General features: G+C 50.2%; 1 protein-coding gene across 5 annotated transcripts in view; it reads left to right on the top strand.

The window, feature by feature from the left end:
- Positions 1-25,444, top strand: part of LOC134093829 (pleckstrin homology domain-containing family A member 5-like) — a 125,054-nt gene that overhangs the window by 75,626 nt on the left and 23,984 nt on the right. For 2 of the 5 annotated variants that reach the window (XM_062547098.1, XM_062547102.1), the window contains 11 exons: positions 1,246-1,375; positions 1,670-1,774; positions 3,845-3,917; positions 6,854-6,954; positions 8,812-8,927; positions 11,439-12,074; positions 13,265-13,796; positions 14,489-14,572; positions 23,258-23,320; positions 24,218-24,298; positions 25,251-25,400. In XM_062547098.1, the coding sequence (XP_062403082.1) occupies positions 1,246-1,375; positions 1,670-1,774; positions 3,845-3,917; positions 6,854-6,954; positions 8,812-8,927; positions 11,439-12,074; positions 13,265-13,796; positions 14,489-14,572; positions 23,258-23,320; positions 24,218-24,298; positions 25,251-25,400 (2,071 nt within the window). Of the gene's footprint in view, positions 1-1,245; positions 1,376-1,669; positions 1,775-3,844; positions 3,918-6,853; positions 6,955-8,811; positions 8,928-11,438; positions 12,075-13,264; positions 13,797-14,488; positions 14,573-16,831; positions 16,952-18,446; positions 18,501-23,254; positions 23,321-24,217; positions 24,299-25,250; positions 25,401-25,444 lie in introns of all 5 variants that reach the window. The other 3 variants (XM_062547097.1, XM_062547100.1, XM_062547101.1) reach the window with 3 other exon arrangements.

A 25,444-nucleotide genomic window follows, 5' to 3' on the forward strand; every position in this document is an offset into this window, starting at 1 on the left:
AACCACTATTGAATACTTGTTGATTTTGACGTGAAATGATTAAGCCATTATATATTCTTAGAATAGCCTGCCATATGCGTATCACTTACTAATTATAGGTTGTCTCTGCATTTGTCTTTTTTACCATTCTGTCCTTTGTTCAGCGTATTCTTGCGTATGTAATCGTATTAATGTATTTGTGTGTGAGTGACGGTCTATTTGTCCAGGTATTGTCCTGCACGGGAATGCCAAGCTGTTAAATGTTGGTTGTGTTGACCAATTCTAACTCGCTGTGCTCGTTTGCTGTCCATGATGTGCCCATGTTGTGCATAGGTGCAGTGTGTGTTGTGTGAAGCATGTCTGATTTGATGAGCGTATGGGAGTTAGATAATAACGTGGTGAATGAGCTGGTCCTGTGACTGAAGGGCAGCTCAGTGATGGTGGCACAGACGCTTGGTCAGAGGAAGTGGACGTGGTGGGAGGCAGATATCCATGGCCACTTCCTGTTTCAGTTCTCATTGGGCTGTTTGCTGCTCTTCTGCCATTCAAATCCTTCCTGCAGTTTAGTCAGTGTCTCACTGCTATTGCATCTGCCAACTCTTGTCAGCCATTGAGTATTTTGTATTCATACAAGCCTTGCCTCTTGTATAAGACATTATCAAGGACTTTTATTTTTTCAGTAATTCTTGAATGTACTCCAAAATTTCTGCTGTCGTCAAAGCTATGGGAGGAAAACTTTGTGGCCAATTTAAAGTGCAGTGACACAGAGGACTTTATCTGTAATGACACGCAGGGAGTAATTGGTTTGATTCATAGAGTAAGCTTTGCTGCTCCTCCTATTCCTCTGTGTCTCTGCGTTCGCTAAACGAGCGGTGCGGAGATGCAGAGCGAGTCTCATTAAGGGTACGTCTGGAGCAGCGGTGGGTTTAGACAGAATGAGCCAAACCCTGCACACAGACGCACCCTGCACCCTGCACACAGACGCAGCGGTGGGTTTAGACAGAACGAGCCAAACCCTGCACACAGACGCACCCGACTCGAGCCTCCCCCCGTCTGGTCCATCACCACACAATCAGCCGTGAGCCACGCTCCGGCCCTCGCCCTCTCTGGGGTCTGCTCTGGACGTTCTGTGATGATTCCCTTCATCTCAACCTCTCCCTCTTTGTCTCTCTTTCTCTCTCTCTCTTTCTTTCTTTCTTCTCTGTATCCATCTGTCTATCTGTCTATCTCTCCCCCTCTCTCTCTCTCTCTCTCCCTCCCTCTCAGGCCTGCGCCCAAACCGTCAGCGAATGAGAAGAAGGAGCGGCCTCTGAGCACCATGAGCGAGACGTCCAACTACACAGGTGGCTCGGGCGACTACGCCACCTACCCCAACAGCCCTGCGGGCACACAGCGAGTGAGTGCACCGAGTAGACCTGGGGACTCTGTGGGAGAAATACGGATTTCAATGTTGGACTTCCTGCTTTCAATGATGTACAAATCATCATTTTACATCATTGAAAGCAGGAAGTCCCATTCATTCTCTCATCTCAAGGCAAACTGAGGGAATGATGCACGACCATTCAAAAACATGACTGGTTTTCTAAAGATACAAAGCGTAATGCTAATCGGTGAAGTGTCCCTTTAATGGCGGGCGTGTGGGTAGGTCTGTTTTGATTTGTCCACTCACACTATATGTTCTATTTTTCAGCCATCAAGACCCTCTAAAAAAATCCACAATTTTGGAAAGAGGTCGAACTCCATAAAGAGAAACCCGAACGCACCAGTTATAAAAAGCAACTGGCTTTACAAACAGGTGAGCGCTCTTTCTGTTTGCCATTGTGATTTGATGTGTTTGTTCTTTCCATTAGCTTTCACAGTAGCCTGTAAGCAGGGCTATATATATATATACTGTATATATATATATAAATAAAATAAATGAGTGGTTCTGTTAATTGAAGAAAGAACCTTGAGAACCTTTGCCCATTCATTGGCTTGCCTCGATCTTGCCATTCTCTCCCTCAGTGCGATGCATAATGGAGGAGTCTCTCAAAGCCGCTAGCTAGCCACTCTTCTCCAGCTCTGATCAAAGTGTTGAGGCTTAGCAGTGTGCGCTTTGAATAGCCCTCCCAGCTTTGTGTTGCTCACTGACCATGCTGGTCAAGCCGTGCTCAATGCAACAGCCCCACCCAACAACTCCCCAAATCTCCGTCAATGGCAAGCTGGCCTCTCCTTCTTTCAGCCTGTCTCGCCTCTCCCTGGTTCTCCCTGGTCTTTCTCTCTCTTTTTCTTTCCTTGTCACCCTCTTTCTCCCTCTGTGCAAGCACAACACACGCCTTGGTTTATTCTTTTTTTTAGTCACTTCTTTCACTCTTCTCTCTCTCTCTCTTGGTTTCTTTGTTTGTCAGTTTTGCTGTCTTTCTGTCACACTTGTGCCTTTGCACTCTCCTCTCTGCCTTTCTCTCTCTCTCTCTCTCTGTCTCTCTGTCTGCAGCTCTTCTCCTCCCAGCGGTAGAGCCACTGTTCGAGGCAACAAAGACTCCCCCCCTCACTCCTCCTTTCAATTAGAGACTCTGCGGTGCCCTGAAATGAATCACCCCGCCCCACCCCATCCCATCGCATCCCCCCCCCCATCCCAGTAGTGGGCCACCCCTGATGTGTTGATGACTCAATTGCCTGTGTTATCATCACCCACGGAGAGGGTGGGGGTGGGGTTGGACGTGAGGGCCTCTCTCTCTCTCTCTCTCTGTCTCTCCGCACACTTTTTGGGGCCGAGGGAGTTTTGGCTGCGGGCCACTGTCTATGAGAGTACGCCAGATGTTCCCCTCATTCAGACCCGTGGCGGGGCGCTCCAGGCCTCCTGTGAGCGGGGTCCGCTTCAATGCCCCGCGCCGGCCAGCCGTCCAAACACCAGCCACTGGTCTGATTTATCTCAATAGAGGACTTTTCTCCCCCTCTCTCTCCTTTTATTGTCGTGTCGTATTGTGCTGCTCTCGAGCCAAGAGAAACTTTTGCGCAGCGTGGTGTTGAGAGATGAAGAATCTGTAGGCAGACCAATTAAAAATCATCCCCACTGGTTCCGACGGCGTTCCGATCGAGAGCACCTCCTGATCAAAGGGATGAAGGAAAAAGTCGATTTTAGCCTGGAAGCAGTGGACATCTCTTTCTATAACAGGTCTATTTATTGAAATGATCTCAGTGATCACACTCTGTGCATTCATGAAGCATGTTGCAGATTCCAGATTCCTGTAGCATCTTATCAGGGCAATGATTACATTACAAATTACTGCCTCTCTTGTCTTGAATGTGTAATGTTTGTTCTTCTTGGTCTTTAAACTGAATTATATACATCTCATACATCTGTATCTGTCAGAGTTTGTTTGTGTGTGTGTGTGTGTGTGTGTGTGTGTGTGTGTGTGTGTGTGTGTGTGTGTGTGTGTGTGTGTGTGTGTGAGCCTGCATGTGCCTGTAGCCCTGTCCGTGTAATGGCAACAGACAGGCCACCAGTGACCTCCCCCTGAGGTACGGTTTGAGGTTTTTAAATAGCACGCCTGGTCGTCCTTGGAAGGCGACATCACTGGATTGAGACCGCCACGCGTATCTCCCAGAGAGAGAAAGAGAGAGAGAGAGAGAGAGAGAGCGAACTGTGTAGCTAACGCCGCTCGCAGAGATCACATGACCCAACCCACTCACTCCGCCCGTCCCTGCCGGACGTGTCCACTGCTCACTGTCAGAAATGAGCGCTCTGCCCTGACCGTGTCGTCCCCCCCCCCCCCCCCCCCGCGCTCTCAACTGACCTCTCCCCCCCCCCCCCTCTCTGAGCTCTCTGCCTTGACCGTGCCTCCCCCCCATCTCATCTGACCTTTCTGCGTGTGTGTGTCTGCAGGACAGTACCGGGATGAAGTTGTGGAAGAAGAGATGGTTTGTGCTGTGCGACATGTGCCTCTTCTACTACAGAGGTGAGTGCTCTTCTCCCTCTCAACATAAAACAAACAGAACACACACACACACACACAGACACACACACACACCATCCATGAATGTGGGCGTTTGTGAGTGGAAACAGGCTGTAGTTAATGAGGGGGGGGGGGGCGCGAGGTTGTCTGTCACAAGCTTTATCACTCCTCTCCTCTTGCCGACCCCACTGATTTACGGCTGCGCTGTTATCACCCCCAAAACTGACTCTACCCTCCAGTTAATTGTGAGGCTCAAAGGGCCTCGACGGTCCACAGTTCTGCTCAGCATCTTGACAACTCCCATATGGCGCCATGGCGATAAACAACAAACCCATCACCCCAAGTTGTTATTAGCCTAAGTGTCATGAACTCTGCATGCCGAAAGCGAAGTTTAATGTGTAAAAGTGTATTTATGTTATGTTTAGCTTTGAACATGCCAAACAAAACATGAAGTGTGTTTAGAGGATACTTGGAACCATCAAGCAATTTTCACCTCGTCCAATAGGCTCTTAGGGGCCTCACTCGACCTTTGGGTAACTGAGTACAGTTCTCATTAATAAAATCTCTATTGCGGCACCGTCATTATTAAACACTGAGGCAACAATCAGGCAGACAGTTATCGAGAAACAGCTTCATTAGCTCAGGGACCTCTTAAGTGATATCGGAATAGGAATTTCAGCTCTGGAGTGGCTTCAGAGGTTTCCAATGGCTGGTTTTAATTACTAGTGATTAGGATGCGTAGAAAGGGAGTTGATTTAAACATATCTGTATCAACTACTAACGCATTAGAGCATAACCATTAGATCAGGTTTTCTTCTCGGTACACCTGGAAGAGATGTGATCAGGTGTGAAATTTTTTTTATCGATTTAATCTTGCCCCAAATCTTTAACTGACTTTAATGATTAAAAGGAAAAGATAAATGAGGATAAAAATATGATGCCAAAAAGTGGACCACTGTGTGAACAGTGACTCAATAACACACAATGACAGCTGTCGAGTAAACTTCTGACAGCAGGCGGAAACATTTGAACCAATAGCACTGACCCCAGGTATGCGAGCTGGCAAGCTGCACAATGTAGCCTGGCGCTTGTCCCAGCCTGCTCTGCATGTACATCCGACTGTGTGTGTGTGTGTGTGTGTGTGTGTGTGTGTGTGTGTGTGTGTGTGTGTGTGTGTGTGTGTGTGTGTGTGTGTGTGTGTGTGTGTGTGTGTGTGTGTGTGTGTGTGTGCGTGTGCGTGTGCGTGTGCGTGTGCGTGTGCGTGTGCGTGTGCGTGTGCGTGTGCGTGCGATTGTGTGTGCGTGCACATCAGGCCGGACGTTGACGAGACTTATTCTGGACGCCTGCCCTCCGCCACCGATTTCAGCCTGGGGATGTGACGAGGGCAAACACAAAACCAGCGGCTGTTTGGACCGGGCCGGCGGAGCGGGAAGGTCACGAACCCCACTCATAGCCCGCTCACGCATAGTTTATTCAAACAGCCCTCCAGCCAGAGCCGAGAGCCATGTGCTTGAACAGAGAGAGAGAGAGAGAGAGAGAGAGAGAGAGAGAGAGAGAGAGAGAGAGAGAGAGAGAGAGAGAGAGAGAGAGAGAGAGAGAGAGAGAGAGAGAGAGAGAGAGAGAGAGAGAGAGAGAGAGAGAGAGAGAGATGTGGAGGACGACAGGTCGGGCGACGGTCCTGCACACAGCTGCAGATGTCTCTCCGCTCACATTATTCGGTTTCAAGGGCACCGCCTACTCTACTGTCCTGAGACATTATGCTCTTTCAAGCCACCTCACAAAGTTGTTTTTTAGTTATCACTTCCTTGGGAAAATGAGTGGAAGCTAATTGCCCAGAAAATGCATGTAGTGGAGTGTAGCATAATAGCGTCAGGTATCCTCTCTCTGTCTACAAGTAGTGCAGTGTAGCATAATAGCATAATGTAGCCTCTCTCTGTCTGCTAGTAGTGCAGTGTAGCATAATAGCGTAATGTTGCCTCTCTCTGTCTACAAGTAGCTCAGTGTAGCATAATAGCGTCAGGTATCCTCTCTCTGTCTACAAGTAGTGCAGTGTAGCATAATAGCATAATGTAGCCTCTCTCTGTCTGCTAGTAGTGCAGTGTAGCATAATAGCGTAATGTTGCCTCTCTCTGTCTACAAGTAGCTCAGTGTAGCATAATAGCATAATGTATCCTCTCTCTGTCTACAAGTAGCTCAGTGTAGCATAATAGCGTAATGTAGCCTCTCTCTGTCTACAAGTAGTGCAGTGTAGCATAATAGCATAATGTAGCCTCTCAGTCTCTTGCACACATGCTCCGAGTCTTGCTCTCTCCTCTCCTCATGCTGTGCACACAGGAGCTACAGATGGTTCGTATCAAACCGGCAGAATAAATATAGTCTCCGTGCAGCGCGAGCGTTCAGGCTAACCCCAGCCTGTCGTAACACCTGTCGTAACATGGCTGAGCTCCTTCTACTGCCAGTATAACAGGGAGTTTGTCACAGACATTAATGCTCGTGTCTGATCACCAGCCATGCTCGTTCCTCCAGATCTGTTTAGCCTATCCTTCCAGAACAGATCAGAGCCAATATAAGCGGCGTCTCCATTCTCCGTTAGATTGGCGTGTGTGTGTGTGTGTTTGTGGTGTTTTTGCTGAGGGACCTGGCGCCTTGAGCGGATTTCTGTTTTGAAGGGATTGTTGTTGGTGAGCGGGCGCTGTGGGGGAAATACAGAGGGGACTGATTCCTAAACAGAAGCCTGAGATGGAGCATGAGGAGGGTTCTCATACATAAACAACACACGCCTGCTGCACGCAGGGAATTCTACACCACATCACTCACATCACACACACACACACACACACACACACACACACACACAGCTTGCTTTTTATGTAGCTGTGTTCTCCTCTCCTTTCTTCTCTGATTCGTCTTGTTTGGCATTTTTGTTTTTCTCTGAGCAGATGAGAAGGAAGAAGGGATCCTCGGCAGCATTCTTCTGCCCAGTTTTCATATTTCCCTGTTGTCTGTGGACGACCACATCAACAGAAAGTACGCCTTCAAGGTCAGTAGAGCCCGTTTTGTCAGCATGCTGGTAGTGTGGGAGGCTCCTGTGGTTTGGGAGGTGGGGGTTGGGTGGGGGGTGGGGGGGTGATGTGGGGGCTCTTGTTTTTCTTTAAATGATGATAGACCATGAGGCTCTGTGTGAAAGACTGAATTACAGGGAGAGGGAGAGGGAGAAGTGGAGGATAGAAACCAAAGAGGCAAGAGCAGGTCAAGGACGACTTTCAGGCCAAATAGCTCTGCTTTGGAGCGAGGAGAGAGTGGAGAGAGGGAGAGGGTGGAGAGAGGGAGAGGGGGAACCCTGAGAGGAGAGGAGGAGGAGGAGGAGAGTGAGAGTGGTAGCCCAGAGGAGAGAAGAGGAAGAACAGTAACCCAGTGGAAAGAAGAGAGGAGAGGAAAGGGTGGAGAGGGAGAGGGCGAGAGAGGTAACCAAGAGGAGAGGGAGAGAGAGAGAGAGAGAGAGAGAGAGAGAGAGAGAGAGAGAGTGGTAACCCAGAGGAGAGGAGAGGAGAGGGTGGAGAGAGAGAGAGGTAGCCAAAAGGAGAGAAGAGGAGAGGAGAGGAGAGGAGAGGGAAGAGTAGAGTAGAGTAGAGTGAGTGGGTGGTTTCAGGGATGGTGCGGCTGGCAGTCTGGCAGAAGTGCCAGGTCTGAGTCAGCGCTTTGGCCGGGTGAGCGTGCGCGTGCCAAAGCATCTCGGAGGGTCTTTCACCTCGACGGGTTTAGGTTCGGCGGCCTGGAAACTGCACACTGCACAAACAGAGCTAGCCGAGCTGGCCACTGCCAACGATAGCCACAAGCACAGACACCAAGGAGTCTGCAGAAGGACAGCCTTAACCACAGAGAGGTCCAGAGAGAGGGAGAGAGATTGGAGAGCGGAAAGATTGAATAAACTGTTTGAGGCAGAGGGGCTTGGCATCTGTCTGGCAAAACGCATAACAATGATGACAGTAAAATCACTTAGGGAAAACTCGGAGGTGGTTGGAAATAAAATGACGCGCAGCCTTTGCAGTGCACAATAATGGTGAACTGTGGCGCACCTCCTCTTGTGGTGGTCGAGGCCCCCTGCCCCTCCCCCACACCCCCCCCTCCCCCGGTCAGCTCAATTGTCTCTGGTCTCCCCTGAGGACAAGTTTGGAATGAGAGACGGCCAATGGAACTCAGTAAACAGGATATTGTGTAGACTCGCTCGACCTGTTCTCTGTCTTTGCTTTCTGTTCTGTTTGCTTAACGCAACACACACACACACACACACACACACTCACATGCTCTCCTCTTGTGCTCTCACAATGACCTGTGTGTGCCTTCGCTGAGGGAGTCCGACCTGACCGAGAGCTTCGTTGTGGTTGTTGGAGCCTGCAGTTCTGCAATTAGGTAAGAGAACCTTCCTTCTGCTCTGTGAAAGCCACCATTTGCGCTGGAGAGCCGTGTCGCTCGTATCCAGTTCGCATGTCTCAGCAGTTGTGTCCCTTTGCATTGCGGGCTCAACTGTGCGAACGACTCAACTGACTTTGTGTTTGTCCTCTGTGAGAGACCTAAGACCGGAGAATGACATAGTGCCCTAGTCTGTTTCACTACTCACGCATTTGCCTTGTGTTTAGGCTTGTTAGGCTAGAATTGGCTGATTTTTTTAATGCGTAACGTTGAGAAGGGTAATAGAAAAATCATACTGAACCGTTTTTCCCAAACAAACTGATAACAATCCGTTCTTTCTTTTTTTTCTCTTTGTCATCCACATTTCTTTCACTCACTCTGTTGTTCTGTCTATCTCTCATTTGCATGTCTCTCTCTCTCTCTCTCCGCTCTGTGTTCTCTTGCAGGTTGCCATTCCTCTGATCCTCTGACCCTTTCACTAAACCAGGCCACGCACCCCAACATGCGCACCTACTACTTCTGCAGCGACACAGCCAAAGACATGGAGTCCTGGATGAAGGTGATGACGGATGCAGCCCTGGTGCACAGCAACCCAGTCAACAGGTGTGTGTGTGTGTGTGTGTGTGTGTGTGCAAGTGTGTGCCAATTTTTGTCTGCAAGGCTGACAAAACCTGTCAAGCTTGTAGCCTAGTCCTCTGTCAGCCAAGTGCATCACCAGTTGCCTTTGGAGTGCATCTGTGCGTTGCTGTGACATGCTGATGATATGTAGGGGCTGTTGTGTGGGGCTATATTGCAACAGGCGAGTTGTGATGAAAGGTGTATGGTTCCACACACCTATTGCTTCCTGTTGCCTCTTGCACAGGGATTAGGCACTCTCTTAAGTTAAGAGTCAATGAGAGTCTGCTTGTACCGAGATCCATGACTCCTTTCTGTTATCCTAACCTTGACTCGAAGAGCAACATTAAGTTAACACCTCCTCTCCCCTCAACCCTCCGCGCCGCGCCGCGCCGCGCCGTAGTGAAACGCCTCCATGAGCCAAAGCATTTCATTTGGCTCCCTCCTCTGTCTTTGGAGCGGGCCCCGTGTTGTTGGCACGTCTCTGCGCTCCCCGGTGCCAAGAGCTGCTTTATGCAAGCTCATTGACTTCAGCACTCTCTCCCTCTCGGGCGCGCTGGCTGAGAACCGCTTACACTTCACAGTTGCGTAAGCAGCGCTGTTGTGCTAGTCTGTGGAAAGGTGTAAATAATGCATAGTGGGAATAGGATGGAGGTGGGGGTGGTGGAGTGTGTGTGTGTGTGTGTGTGTGTGTGGGGGGGGGGGGGTGCTGTCGAGTGCGGGCACAGTGGGTGGCAGGTGATGTGGAAGGCATGCTGACATGTCATCCTCGCTGCCATCGACTCCCATCTGCTCTCACGGATAATTCACTAGAAATGGGTTGCGCCACCTTGCCTATGGCTAAAGCCTATGGAGTTATTGGCTAACTTGTGTGACTCGCTTCCAGTGAATTATGCTAAGCTAAGCTAGGCTAGCTGTGTCAGGCTGGGTTATTGTGCGCACAGAGAAGAGAAGAGAAGGGCATGTGTCCTCCCTTATCTAACTCTGGGGTAGACGGCTAATAAGCTCATTTCCCATGCGGTGGACGTGCTCCTTTAAACGAGTACATTCAGCTGCAGTGCTGCCCATTGCTCCTTCTGTGTCATACTCTCTTGCTCACACACACACACACACACACACACACACACACACACACACACACACACACACACACACACATACACACACACACACACACACACTCAAACTCACCCTCTCTCTCACACACACACACTCACACTCTCTCTTTCTCTCTCTCTCTTTCTCAATTTCCAATTTCTATCCATATCTTCTTTCTCTGTGTCAATCTCCCTGTCACCCCCCTCCTCCCTCTCTCACTTCCTTTCCCAATCTGTGGGTTTCTCTCTTCCCCCCGTCCCCCTGTTTCTCTCTCTCTTCCCCCTGTCTTCCTCTCCTCCTTTCTTACTTTCTCATCTCACTCTGCTGTCATGAAAGCCGGAGGAGTAATTGTCGCCGGGAGCTTAGAGAGGACCGATAGTCTGGCTCCCCGCTGGAAGCGCTTGTAATTGGCTGGCGGGGCGAGCGAGGCGAGCGAGGCGGCGGATCAGCGAGCGCCCATGAGCTCATGTAGGTCTGAGGTTTCACGAGGCCCCAGCGCGTCTTTTACTGGCCCGCCGGGACACATGGGAAAGTCATTACCCTCAGCCCCCATGCACATGAAAGAGCCCAGAGACGTGCGGAAGGACTGGGGACGGGGACGGGGGGGGACGGGGGCGGGGGTTGAGGGGCTCTCGGCACATTTGTATCCACCACACACCATAGGTCAATCGCAGAGCTTGTGCCTTTTTAAAGGCCATGATTTTAAGTCTGTTTGGGAACCCGAAATCTTTCCATGTGCAATAGCAAATTAGGATTGAAGTCAGAGGCAGTATCATTGTGTTTTACGCAAAAGAGAACACTGTTGGTGACGGAGCCTCGGCTGAGGATCGCTAGTGAGCGATGTGGAGCGGGTGGGAATGGCGGGGGACAGAATGAGCGAACATGTGGGGCTGTTAAAGGGAGGACAGAGAGAGTGTCAGGGAGAGAGAGAGTGTCAGAGAGAGAGAGAGAGAGAGAGGGTTTTATTAGCACAGGCTGCTGCTCATTGTAAATAGTGACAGGTGGAGGGGCGCGGGCTCGTCCCTCGGGGGGGTCAGGTTGCAGCGGCGCGCCGCCCTGTTGTCTCCGGCTGTGTGAGGAGACAGTGGTGGCGGTGGGGGGAGGGGGCTGCTCAAGCCATCGAGTCCCCAACCCCCCCCCCCCCCCCCCCCCCCTCTTCTTAAATGCAAAAGCAGCTGAGTCTGGGGCCCAGGAGAAGTGTCTTTAATGAAAGCTGCTGGACGCTGTCCAGAGTGTTTTATTGAACTTAAAGCGAGCGGCTGTCCAGGTTTCAGGACTTCTCTCTCTCCCATGGGTGGCTTGATGTCTTTCTTTCAATAATTGATCGATTCCTTCTTTCTCTGCCCCCCCCCACACACCCCCCCCTCCTCTCCTCTCTTTAACCGGTCCGGCTCTCTCCAGGCTGCTCAAAGTGGAGCAGTGTGGCCCACAAGACGTGATGAATAACGGGCCGAACCACCACCCAGCTGTGCAGCAGCAGCAGCAGCAGCAGCAACAGCAGCCCCAGCCCCAGTACCAGGCCCCGGACCAGCCGGACCATCAGCCCCTGGAGCAGCCGCCGAGCGGCGAGCCGGGCAGTGGCGAGGGCTACGGGAGCGGAGGCGGCGGGAGCGGCGGCGGCAGCCTCGAGCGAGAGCGCCCTCCGCTGGAAGAGGACCGGCGGCAGCACGACGCCGAGCGCTACGGTTTCCAAACGGACGGCGGCGGAGGCGGCGACTGGGACCGGGACCGGCAGCCACTCACCAAGATCACCGGCGCACGTCTGCAGCAGCAGCAGCAGTACCAGCAGTACCAGCAGCCAGCCAATGGGGGGCCGCACCAGGGCCTCCAGTCCAGCCCGGCCCAGCTCAACGGCACCGGCGTGGGGGAGCGCGGCAGCCCCGGAGCGGACCTGGGCAACGGGCCGAACCAGAGGGCGGGCGCCCAGACTCCCGTGCCCGAGCCCCAGCGCGTCCTGCAGAGGACCAACTCCATGCAGCAGCTGGAGCAGTGGGTCCGCTCTCAGAGAGGCCGCGGCCAAGACGACGACACCCGCAGGTGAGCCGCCGCACCTTCCGTCTCACGCACACTTCACAGACATGAAAACCTGGAGCTTCTTTCAATGATATTAACAATCAGGCCTGTAAGACAGGATTTCTTTCACTTTGATTTATTTTTTATTCTGGAAAAAAAACAATAGCTTCCCACTGAGGGATGCCAAAGATGATCATTCTGCTTTTCATTTCCTTCAAGTTTATCCCATGTTCTATTCGGGACATGCAGGCAAACGTCCCACAGTCCAAAAGCACTTTGCATGCAGGCTTCAGGCACAGCAGTAGGGGAGTGGAGTCGGAGCTCGATACATTTCCTCTCACTCTGCAGATTGGTTAACTGTGACTGTTGAGAGAGAAAAGCTGATTGATTTGAAGTTGCTTCCGGCCTGTTGCTGTGCAAAATGTGGTACTGAGTATTTTTGGTCGACATAATCCGTATTAGAACCCCTCGCCCTGTCCCATTCTGCAGTGGTGTGTTGTGCTGGCTGTCTGGTTCAGGACGAGCACACAGATCGGACTTCAGCAGCGTCCAATTCCATAGTTTCTCCTCTGCTCGAAATTGTTTGGCACCCTCGACCGGAATAACAGTGCCGATATTTTTTTTATATATTTTGTTTTTACTATTTATTTCTATTTATTTGGGGGTTTATGGTCAGCATTGTTTAATCCGCTAATTTACAAAATTCCTGTTTCACTCCTGTGTATGTGAATGTTGGAATGACTATAAAGATCCCTCCCGGATGACTCTAAAGAATCCCTCGACCTGAATAAACAGGCGGCTGCCAGCGTGTGTAATGGAGACGGCGGCGGATGCCGCGCGCTCTGCCAAGTGGGCTTCGGCGGGAAAGCGTGCGCGAAAACGAGCCGGCAGGCGCGACCGAGAGAAAGTAAACACCCGGAGGTGGCGATTATTCCAGCGTGCCTGCTCCTATCGCTGAATCACTCACAATTATTCTGCAGCAGAGCGCTGCTGCGGCGGCGTCTCATTTGGAATTCAGTGACTGACAGTCCTTCATCTCACCTTGTGCTAATTTAAATAAATTATGAATAAAAGTGCCTCTTTGTGCGAATAATCATCCACTCCCCAACGGAGAGCAACTGTTGTTGTTTTCTTAAGCAATGTTGTTATTTATTCCTCACCTGGCTCGCTTGTTATCGTTCCTCTGCCAGACTCTGTGATTGTTGTCTCCGCAGCGTCTCCTCCTACCAGACGTTGCCCAGGAACATGCCGAGCCACCGGCCGGTCGCCATGCCGATGTACGCCGACGGCTACCGCACGCTGCCGCGCAACAGCCTGGCGCGGCCGGACAGCGTGTGCAGCATCTCGCCCTCGCTCTACGACCGCATGCTGGGCCCGCCGCCGCCGGGCTCGGTCCCGGGCGCCTCGGACAAGCGGCGCTCCATGCGCGACGACACGCTGTGGCAGCTGTACGAGTGGCAGCAGCGCCAGGCGTACGTGCGGCACCCCGCGCACCACCACCACCCGCAGCAGCGCCCGCCGCACCAGCTGTACGGCGGCATGCCCAGCCCCAAGACCATGATCAACCTGTCGGAGCACGCCGGGCCCTCCATCCCGCCCTCGCCCTCCCACGGCTCGCTCTACCAGCCCGGCTACTCGCCGCTGCACGGCTACAGCGCCGGCGGCTCGCGCTCCGAGCTCTCCTCGCCCGTCTACGGCCGCGGGGACCTCAGCATCGACCGCCGTCACCGGGGGCAGCTCAACAAGGTAGGCCCCCCCTCTTCCTTCCCTCTCCCACACTACCCTACAGACACACAGCCCTGTCTCAGATTGTGGCTTTTCCGAATGTGGATTGGTGTGCAGTCAGGCTCCATGTGGACGTTGTTTAAAAAGCGGCGGTTTGCAGACACAGATCAGATGTCTCTCTGGACGACTGGTGTTTGGTAAATGCAGGGATGGAGTTGCAGATAAGCTGACAAAAGGACTCTAATGCTGAGCTTGCAGTCAGATGTTTAATGGGTAGCTGAGACCACAGCAGAGAGACAAATGGAGAGCTGGTTTAAACTGGTTTCATCTGATGTTGCGTGTGGTGAGAGCCACTCGACAGCCATTTTCCTTTCTCCCATAATAGTGCTGTGTGCTTTAGGAAAGCGGAGTGATGTTTCCTGTTTGCTAAAATAAGCTAGTGTCAATAAAACCATGCCAACATTTTACTGCTAAGTGCATTTTGGTTGTCCAGTGATTTCATCGACATTTCTGTACTTTTTGTTGTATGTATGTGCCTATGTGAAAGTATATGCTTTTTTTTATGTATAATGTGTAGAAGCTACTGGACACCTTAATTTCCTTCAGAATCAAGTATCTATCTATCCATCTATCCATCTGATCTATCTAATCTATCTAATCTATCTACTGTATCTATCCCTCTTATTTGCTGTTATACTTTCTCCCCTCTACAGTATGGTTATCCACCTGATCGTAGGTCCATGCCAACAGGAATCCCAATCCAGACCATCACTCCTCAGTCACTGCAAGGGAAAACGGTGAGCTACATCTCTCTCTCTCTATCTTTCTATTTTTCTTTCTCTGTCTGTCTCTCTCTTTTTCTTTCTCTCTCTCTCTCTCTCTCTCTCTCTCTCTCTCTCTCTCTCTCTCTCTCCATTTCTGACTCATGTCTTTACTTCAGTGCTCTCTCCCCCTCAGTGTATCCCCATCTGCCCTTGGCCTCCCTGCAGCAAATGTTTGATATAGCACCCTGTAATTTCATGCTTGGGTTGGGCACAGATTTCCATTTGGGTTTAATGGGGCTCTTTCCAAGACAAACCCCCCTGTCTGCCCTCTCCCTCTCCCTCTTGCTCACGCTGTCCTTTCCTCTCTTTCGCTCGCTCGCTCTCTGTCTGTCCCTCTCTTACCCTCTCTCTCTCTCTCTCTCTCTCTTACCCTCTCGCTCTCTTTCCTACGTTCCGCTCTCTTCTTCTCCCTGTTTGTTTCACTCCTTCCCTCTTTCCATCTTCCTTTCTTTCTTTCTCTCTCTGTCTCTCTCTATCTCTCTCTCTTACTCTCTCGCTCTCTACTTTTCCCTTTTCCTGTTTGTTTCTCTCCTTCTTTCTCTCTATTTTCCTTTCTCTCTCACTCTCTCGCTCTCTCTCTCTCCTTTTTGTCTCTTTGTGTGCCCTCTCTCCCCCTCCCCTCCCTCCCTTCCTCAGTCTGTTGACCATGAGGCCCTAGTGGTGGGGTGTGTCTGGTGGCAGATTGAGGGAGGGCCTGTTCTGCTCTGCTGTGCTGTGCTCTGCTGTGCTGTGGTGCAGAGTCAGTGCCATGTGTGAGGAATTAGAATGTGTTTACTCCACGAGGTCTCTGTCTTACGCCACCCCAACAGTTACCGAAAGCTGCTCCATGTGTCTCCGCATCGTCTTGCTTAATCGCTGACAGCCACCGTTAAAATGAGTTAATGTGTGTGTGTGTGTGTGTGTGTGTGTGTGTGTGTGTGTGTGTGTGTGTGTGTGTGTGTTTGCGTCCCTCCCACTGTCAGAACAGTCATGCGTATGAGCCCATCGTTTTGGGCACGGATGCAGCCAGCGCGAGGATTTGTTTTTGTCGCCCATTTCTGTTGAGATTATGAACCGTTCTGTGTTGGGTTGAACCCTGCACAGTGTACAAGTTCCTAATTACTCAAAACATGGTCACCTTTTATCTTTGCCTGTTGCCCCTTTAAGCAGACAAGACTGAGTGTTCCAACCCTGTTGTAAGCAGATGGGGGGAGGGGGGGGGGGGGGGGCTGGCTGGGATTCGTCCTCTATCTGGTCCTGCTGAGATGATGGTAGTGCAGAGTGGGAGATGGAAACTGCCAGAGAATGATGGTGTGTGTGAGTCTCTGGGATCTTTACAGTGTTTAGCATTACTGCAGTGTGCCTTTAGAAGTCAGAAAACCTGCCGCACTGGAGATAAACATTGATCTGGCTGCCAGCTGATCATCTGACAATTCCCTACTCCAGAATAAGATTGTACATCTGATTGAAGTGGCAAGACACTGAATGTTCAACATAAACATGGGAAAAGTATAGATCAGGGGCAGGGCCAATATTCCGCTCTTTATAAGAGAGATACTGTACATGCTAAGTCAGTGTAGAGCCTCTTGTTACCACCTTGTTGGTTCATCATCTAATTTGCACACACAGTTTACAAACAACCAGATAATGGAATGTTCATTTTCATCGTAGAACGTTAATGTCCATGCAGTTTTGTAGTTTGTGCAGCTGCTGGTGCTTTGCATTATTTATTAGATGTTTTCTAGAGGAGCTGGTTGCATGGCACCGGTTGGGTCTACAGAATCTGCACCAAATGTTCTTAAAGGCCTCCGTCCACTGCACATGGACAGTTGGACACAACAGGCTGTCGGGTGAAGGGTGGACGGAGGGTGTGTGTGTGATCCAGTGGTGTTTGATTGGTCGGTTGTGCGTCATGTCCTGGTGTGGGGCGAGGCTTCCTGCTCTAAAGCTGCATTCACATACGTCGCTACTCGCCCATCTCTGAGCGAGAACTGTCAATGTAAAGTGAATGTGTTCTAGCTGAATGTGGCCAGGACAGGCGATGCGAGGACTAGCGATGCCATGTGGGCGGGTACGAAGTTAAAATAATTTTAACTTCCAGCGATGCGAGTGAAGCGAGTACCAAATCAGAATGTAGAATAGAGATGATTGACAGTTAACGGAAGCGAGGAGCGATGTGCGAGGAGCGATGTGCGAGTAGCGACGTATGTGAATGCCCCTTAACCCCGAGTCCCTGCCCCTGTGTGAGTGCAGCCGGAGGAGCTGACCCTGCTGCTGATCAAGCTGCGGCGGCAGCAGGCCGAGATCACCAACATCCGAGAGCACACGCTAGCGCAGCTCATGCAGCTCAACCTCGACGGCCACAACCCAAAGGTCAGCTCGCCTGTAGGGGGCGCTACCTTCCTCCCCCCAAATGCACTTTCGCCCACAGTGATGCGGGACTGTGATGCTCGTGTTTTTGTGGACTAATTTATTTATTTATTTATTCAATTTATTATTTGCTTTTTTAATAAAGCTTGATACTTGGGGTTGATGCTTCACTGTGTTGCACCAAAATAACCAAGCTGGCCTCTGCAGTTCCTTTTTGTTTTGCTTCTTTGGCACTCCTCGGTTTGTTGACTGGTTCTTGCACGTTGCAAATGCAAGTGGGGAAAACATTACTGCCAGCCAGCTTCATCTGTTGCATTTCATTTGCATCGCTGATACTGTTAACCCTTGAATGGCCTCAGCCACAAAGCCCTGACTATTTATGGCCTGTCAAAGTAGTTTTGCCGTCAGAAAGCCAGAGCAATCCCTCATTTGCTCCCCACACTGAGCGTGTCTTCCTGACAATAACCGTCAGCAGCAAAAGCAAAGACGTGAAGCGGCTTTCATCGAGGTCAAGAAAGCTCACCAGATGTTTAGTGAGGTAATCGTAGTGGGATAACCATTAAGGGAAAGTGTGTGTGTGCGTGCGTGCTTGTGTGTGTGTGTGTGTGTGTGTGTGTGTGAGAAAGCGGCGGGGGTTAGGCTTAACTCGATGGCCCGGTCCTAATGAATGTCATTTCAGGATTTCTTCTTTTTAAGCGCTCTCTTAAGTCTGCAGACTATGCGTAATTTGTCTGTGGGAATCTAGGACACTCGGGCTGAGAAGCGGCAAAGTGTTCAAGGGTTAACGGCACCAACAGCATGAAGCAACTAATGGCAAAACAGACCTCATTTTGACATGCTCATATCTCATATCTCTGTTTTCTTTTACTCATATCCACTGGGGATATTTTTGTCTTGTTTAGCTTGACTTTTCACTTGCATTTGTTTTCATCAAATGTGTGCCTTCCATGTGTTGTTGCCAAAATCTTTTTGGGCGTGTATTTGTTCCGACCGTCCAAGGTGTTTGTGACAGCTGTGCAAACCGTACAGACTGCACGGTGCTTTCATCTTCATGCTTCATGGAGATGTTGTTTCTTGTGGATTTGCTGATGACCAGTTTGTATTGTGGGGATTTTCTGTTCACTGACACCAATACAGTGTTGATGTCAGTATGCTGTTAACTTGAGCGTAACAGCGTTGCTTTTGTTTTACATGCAGCACAAACCACATACTGACTCATTGTTTCTGTTGCAACAGTGTCTTACTTGTTCAGGCTTTTCAGACCCTCATTTCCATTCTGCCAGGGTCTTCCACCTCTGTGCCTTTTGTTTATTTTTCTCTCTGCATCATATCTGCGTTGTTGTTGTTTATTGCACCGTGTCTGTGTCGTTGTGTTGTGCTTGTTTGTGTGTGTGTGCCGTCCTTCCTCCTTGCATGTCGGTGTGCTTGATCAGCTGTCTCTCCTAGTTGGTGTCTCCTCTCATGTCTTCTTCTCTTCTTCTGCTGCTGCTGACGCCAGAACGACATTTTGTCCCATCACCTCCAAAGGACCCTCATGTATCTGGACGAGCAGGTGGGAGTCCCCTGAATCCTATGCAGGCCCTTCGCCATGCATGAGTGTGCAAGTTCGTTGATGATGGAGTGACTAACATTTTAACTTGGCTCTTGTTCATGTATGGGTTTTTTTTTTTCCACTACCAAAGAAAGTCTAATGTCTAACATTTTTACCTCTTCAAAAAATCTACCTGCTTATGTATTGAAGTATGAGACTTTGCGAAAATGCATAATCTCTCAAATATTCAGACCACTTTGATGGTCTGAATATACCTTTTCCAAACACTGCATAGTCTTTATGGAACAGCTTTCTGGGCTAGCATGATGGCACTGACCGTTTGCAGGTGTAGATCAATCACAATCCAGACAAGTCAAAACAAAGAGGTCACATGACCTCGGGGAGATGGGCAGGTTTTTGATGAGGTCAAAGAGTCCTCGTCTTGATGTGTGTGGTTCTTTTACAGGTTCGCCAGTACTCCTAACCTGTGTCTTTGCTTTCTCTCTAACCTTCCAACACCGCTGGTTTTATTGCTGTGACTTTGATCTCTTTAAAACATAAAAACATTGACACAATTAGCCCATTTCACAAGATGTCACTGTCTAAACCAACTTGCCACTGAAAAGCTGTCGCCACTTCCTGGCTCACTCTCTGATGTGAACAAACAAATCAATTGAAAATGCAGCACTCTTTGTGAAGTTGGCAGAGGTTTAGGTTCGAAAAAGATGTAAACAGTCGTAGAAAGTCACTGTTCTACAGCACGGTCTTCAGGAAGGTTAGGAACAGGATGCTTTTCCCTGCCAAGGAACCTCAGTTCACCTGAGCCAGATACCCGGACATCGTGAAATGGGCTAATTGTCATGTCCAAACACAGACTCTTGATTATTCCTGCAAGACGACAGACGACTGTTTTTGCCATGCAGCTAATGATTCAGTTGCCATGTTGTGAAAAGGTAGCCAAGTGCTTGCAGTCCTGCATTGAGAGGTTATCAGAAAGATCTTCATCTGTCTTCTGAAGTATCTTAAATAAATCATCAAGCTAGACAGCGACTCTAGCCTGCTGCATAAATCAAACTTTTAGCGACTTGTCTTGATTTTTAATAGCTTGCCTTACAGATCAAGCAGCTTTTGGGCGCTCCTATTTTTTGAGTTCATCGGAAGAGCAGGATAAATGTCACTGACACTGCTGTCTCTGAACCGCAGCTTTTACGGTGGGAAAACTGACTCTCCCTTTCCCCGCCTCCTCCTCCCCCCCCCCCCCCCCCCACTTTCTCATGTGGAACTAGATGAAGGAAAATGACCCCTTAATCCTCACCATTCACACTATGATTGAGAACTCAGCCCCACGGCCTCAGCTCTACCAGCAAGTAAGGTCTCGGCCAGGCGACGCCACTGCTTCTGTCCCCTCCCCCCACCCGTCCCCCACCCCACCACCATCACCAATCCCGCGTCCTCATTCAGGCCGGCTGGCCCCCCCCCCGTCAGTGCTCCTCCGACGTCCAGTCCTCATCCCCCCCCCCCCCTCCCATGTTCCGTAGACCTCGGCCTTGTGTGTACGGTGTCCCAGCACATCTCATCCATTTGCTTTCATATGGTTTCTTTTGTCTCTCCTGTGGGGAGCGTTCGTTGTGGTGCTTGCTGCACAGGTGATGTGAGCATGGCTGCCGTGGTATATCATGTGGTGGTGATGTGTGCTGTGCGAGCTCACCGACGCGTGAGTGGAACTAGCGATGGATGATGGAATGTGCTGCTGGTGTGTGCGTTGGTCACTTGGTCACTGTCTCAACGTTGGCTCCTACTCAGTTTGGCCCCTCGTCTGTCAGGCTAGCGGGAAACTGTCAGAGAGGTGAAGGTCTGCCGTCCAATGGAGGTGAAGTCCGCTGTCTGGTCTCAGACCCATCTGAGGTCCCAAGGATTTTTTTTATTATTATTATTATTATTATTATTTTGATTATTTATTATTCATCTTTCGCCAGTAAGAGTTCAGGTGCCGCTCAGTTGTCAGGAGCTCTCAGCTCTGATCAAGTATAAGGGTATGAAAAGTTTAGCAGGCACAATCATTGTCAGAAGTTGAACCTTTGTCCATGTAGCATGTTTGTTATTGATTCGGTGGGCTACAGTAGCTGCTGCAGTGGGAGAACCCTGGCCTCTTACCGCTACATCAGTGAAGAGACTGCCAGTGAACTCCCTCCAGAGCCCTGAAGTGAACAACACTTCGTCTGTCTGTCCTCTCTGCCCGGGGCCATTGTTTTCCTCTCGGCTTTCACTCCGTCATTGTTTCTCTTGTTCCCCCTTTGGGTTTTTTTTGGTTTTGTTTTGATTTTTTTCCTTTGGTGCTCATTGTTTTCCCCGACCCAGTGGACGGGAATTAAAGTAGAGCATAAATGTTTCATGGCCACCTCACTGCCAAGAACCGCAGAGAGATGAAAAGCCTGTCTCGCCTCAAAAGAGCCACTCTTATAAAGCAAGCTACTTGGCAAATAGAAAAACCTCTGCGTCTAGAATGTTTTGGGGGTTTTTTTTGCCCTGCCGTTCATTTCTGGTCCTAGAAGTGTGTCCACAAAAGGGACATGTTTTATTTAAGCGTAAAATGTGTTCTATATGCAGTCCATACATTGTTAATGATCAGAGGATGTTTGAATCGGCTGTTTTTGAAACACTGTTCTCCGCTCAATTGATCAGTAGAGATCTGGGTGGTCAAATAAGTTCAGATGACCCCCTGCGTCAGTGTGAACAGGCCATTGATGTAGCTTTCGAAGCATCATTACCGCGTGATGCGGATGACCCTGCTTTCCGTGGACAGGTAGGTTATGTTAGTGCGTGGTGTTTCTGAGATGACCACTAGCTGCAGTGCAGTCAGAGGCCCTCACAGCACTCATGGGACCAACAGAAGGATCCAGTCTGTACATGTGTGTGCATGTGTGACATCACTTCCTGCCACTTTTGTAGCCATGAGTGCCGGGTGTAAAAGTGCTGCTGTTTGCTCCACTCTTCCTCCTCCTCCTGTATTCCTCCTCCTCCTCCTCCTGCTCCTCCTGTATCCCTTCTTCTCCATTGGCACGGCGACAGCTGCATCTCCAAGTGCGTGTCCCCTTCCTCTCCTTTCTCCCTCTCCCTCTCTCTGTCTCTCCCACTTTCTCTTTCGCTCTCTCTCTCTCTCGCTGTCTTTTTCCCTTTCTCTCTCTTTTTCCTTCTGTCTCTCGTTCACTCCCGTGCACACTAAGCTCTTGCAACCACAGAGCATCTGCATGCTCGGTGTGGAATGGCTCTCTCGCAAACGACACACTGTATCCGTGCTGTGGAGGAGACGGAGAGCCAAGTCAGCGTGTGTGTGTGTGTGTGTGTGTGTGTGTGTGTGTGTGTGTGTGTGTGTGTGTGTGTGTGTGTGTGTGTGTATTTATGAGTGCAAATTTCTATGTGTGGTCTCGGGGTCTGCCGATGTGAATCTGAAACTGGTAATGTAGATGGATCGGAGACCAACGTGTTTACCAAATCGCAAATCCAGTGCTCCCGCCCGCACGCTCGCACGCGCAGGGGCCGTTTTGTTGTGGCCGCGCGGCACGCGTCGCCTCTCCTCTCCCCGGCGTAATGGCCCTGCAAGATAAGTGCTTCGTTAATGGCCACTGAAAGGCGTTGATGCTAATGGGGTTGGAAGCGAGACGTCTGGCAGCGGAGGACGCGCCTGAGCCCAGAACTCGACCATGCGGCGACGACGCAATTACTGAACGGATGAAAGGGGGGGGACGGGGGGGCGGGGGGGACACACACACCGTGTGTGTCACGCAGGTGAATCCTCTAAAAGCTTTTCGCGACAGGAGACTTGCTCGTCACACCCCCTTGCTGCTATCCATTTCATGGAGGCCGTGTCCCGCTTGTTTTACAAAACCAAGGCCATACATATTCATTTAGAAATGCTTTCCCTAGAACAATAGATTTTATTAGGCCCAAGATGGCGACCGCAGTTGGTTGTGGCGCTGCAAACACCATAAAAGCTGATGTTTCTTTTTTTTTTTTCCTGTCTGTGTCCTGGTGTAGCCTCTGAAATGATTGTTTTTAAATGTCAATTCTCTTTAGCCACCCCAGAGCCAGCAGCCATATTGGCTGTCCTTAAGCCGCCCTGCAGATGGGCCTGTAAGCAGATTTCCTGACGTGCCAACCGGTCGTCGCGCTCCCAAGTCACTGTGACAGTGCCACTGCTGAGGGGGGGGGGGGAACTCGCTCGCGGTTCTAAATGCTGAACTGCGCCATGTGCTACAGCGCTTTAGTGGAGCGTCGTCAGCAGCAGCCTTGCCTTCCATGTCAGCGCGAGAGAGACCCAGTTTCCATCTCAGCCCGTGCACAAGGCATAGCTGACATTTCAACATGCCTGTGTCTCCTTCAGAGGGAGAAGGTCGTTGAAAATTGTCTCTGAAAACCTAGTCTCGTCAGCCACTGATTCTGTAGTTCATAGTGTGGGCGGTGCAGATAGTACTTTTTATAAGTAGGTTAGCTGGTGGTGTTTGCCCTATAGCTTTTGCGCGCCTTGTCAGTTTCGTCTGTGAACAGATCTGTGTAGTACACACACTAATAAAAAAGCTGATGTTTGATGAGAGAAGCTCAATTACAATCTTTAGAGAAGGGGGTTAGGTAACGGTACTGTGTGTGTGTGTGTGTGTGTGTGTGTGTGTCCGTGTGTGTGTGTGTCCGTGTGTGTGCGAGCACGCGCACTTGTATGATTGAAACAAGAAATCTATTTTTTTCCTTTCTTGTATCTGACCCTTCTCCCTGTACTCCAGCAGATGAGCCCAGATGACTACAGAGAGCATGCCTATATGTGCAGACCAGAGGAGCATGACACTGATGTGAGTCGCACGCCTAATAAAGCCATCTTTCCATTCTCACACACACACACACACACACACACACACACACACAAAGTCTGCAATACTTTGATACTCACACGCTACACACTTTCCCCGTACATTCTTTGCAACCTTGGTTTCGGCACACACCTGCTGCCTCTCACATCTTGTGTCTGTGGGATGATGTGATGCTGTATAGTAGCAGGTTTAAATCGCTCATCCTTGCAGTCGCCAATGCTGAAGAGCTAGAGCTGCTCAATATGCTATGATTGCATCTCTAGTGATAGCAATGTGTTTTTACTGCCATTTATATCTGGAGACTTAGTCACCATGATGTTCAGTCAGGAAACAGGCTTTATTCGTTCAATGATACGCAATTGCGCTTCAAGGGAGAGACACGTGTGTCACCCGAAAGGATTCACCCGTATCTCTGTCTATACAAGAGAAATCTTGAACTTAAGTAAGTTACAAAAAAGGGGGGCGTACAGTAATAGCTTGTTTTATCCTCCAGTGTTTAGTGTTGTAGCTTGTCATCATGAGTTCTAGCCTAAAGTTATGGCAACCCACTCAGCTAAACGACTTTGAAAAGGTAGTAGATTAGGCAGTGTTTGTATTGTGGCTGATAAATCCTCTGATGGACTCTCTGTCCACCTCCCTCTGATGCCCTCTCCGTAATTGTTCCTATTACAGTACTTATTATTTGCCTCTGGATTGGCCTATATTTAGCCTAGAAGTGTGAAACATTATTTTTGACACAGAAAAGTAGATAAGTTAGAATTTTGGATCAAATTTCTATTTGAAACATGGAGTAGGATTTGTTTTCACTAATCACTTCATTTGCACCCACCACGCCACCACCACGCATGAACTGTTCTGTTGTGATCTCGATGCCTGCAGAGCAAGCTGAGCCGGCTGTGTGAGCAGGACAAGGTGGTCCGGAGTCAGGAAGAGAAACTGCAGCAGCTCCACAGAGAGAAGGTAAGTAGCCCAACACAAGCTGCTATTTTTAGCACCCCAGTCTGTACTGTAGCATCAACCTCTCAGCTGTTTGTGTTGGTGTGAAGATAGGTAACTCACCCTGTTACCCTGTTTAACACATTTTATTGATTTTGTCAATAAAAAAAAGAAACACAAGTTCAAGTTCAAATTCAAATCTTGGTTGTACAACTCACCGCGTTACCTTGTGTGTGTAGTATAAGCCCCTCATGTGGCGTGAAGGCCTGATCTGAACTGATGGTGGTACTGTATAGCCCTCTCATTGTTCTGAGACCAGCCCATGCATTTAGTCTTGATGCAGAGAGCCCTTAACACCACTGTTCTGAGACCAGCCAATGCAGCTGGTTTGTTATGGAGACTAGACTAGAGAGCCCTTAACACCACTGTTCTGAGACCAGCCAATGCAGCTGGTTTGTTATGGAGACTAGACGAGAGGGGGGGGGGGGGGGGGGTTCAGGCTCTGCATCTGTGTGCAAATGCCAGGCCGCTCCGCGTGGAGAATGTTCAAACATATGGTTGCGGGAGGAGTAATCAGGTCATGTGCGGCCGCTACCCGCAGCTGTGTCATTGAAGTGCATTTGATGTCCGACCCTGAGGTGGGGTAGCGACAGCCGTGGCAGTGCCACCCCCACCTCCTCCACCCCCTCCTCCACCAGCCCCTCCACCCGCTCCTCCACCCCCACCCCCTCCTCCACCCTCTCCTCCACCAGCCCCACTCTGCCAGAGACCCAGGGCTGGCCGCGGCTGGCTGTGCTAGATGGCAGCCCTGTGTGCCCAGAGCACGTGCTAGGCACCATCTGTGTGTGTGTGTGTGTGTGTGTGTGTGTGTAAAAGCATCTGTGTGTGAGTTTGAATGTGTACGATTGTGTGTGTATGTTAGTTAATGTGTTTGTTTACGTATTAAGGTGTTTATTTTGTGTGTGTGTGTGTGTAGCACACCCTAGAGACGGCGTTGCTGTCGGCCAGTCAGGAGATTGAGATGAGCGCGGAGGACCCGGCAGCCATGCAGAGCGTCGTCCAGCAGAGAGACCTGCTGCAGAGCGGCCTGCTCAGCACCTGCAGAGAGCTGTCCCGCATCAACACCGTCAGTACCAGCACATGTGCACACACACACACACACACGTGCAG

This window comes from Sardina pilchardus, chromosome 10, assembly GCF_963854185.1.
Source record: "Sardina pilchardus chromosome 10, fSarPil1.1, whole genome shotgun sequence".
NCBI classification, from domain to species: Eukaryota; Metazoa; Chordata; class Actinopteri; order Clupeiformes; family Clupeidae; genus Sardina; species Sardina pilchardus.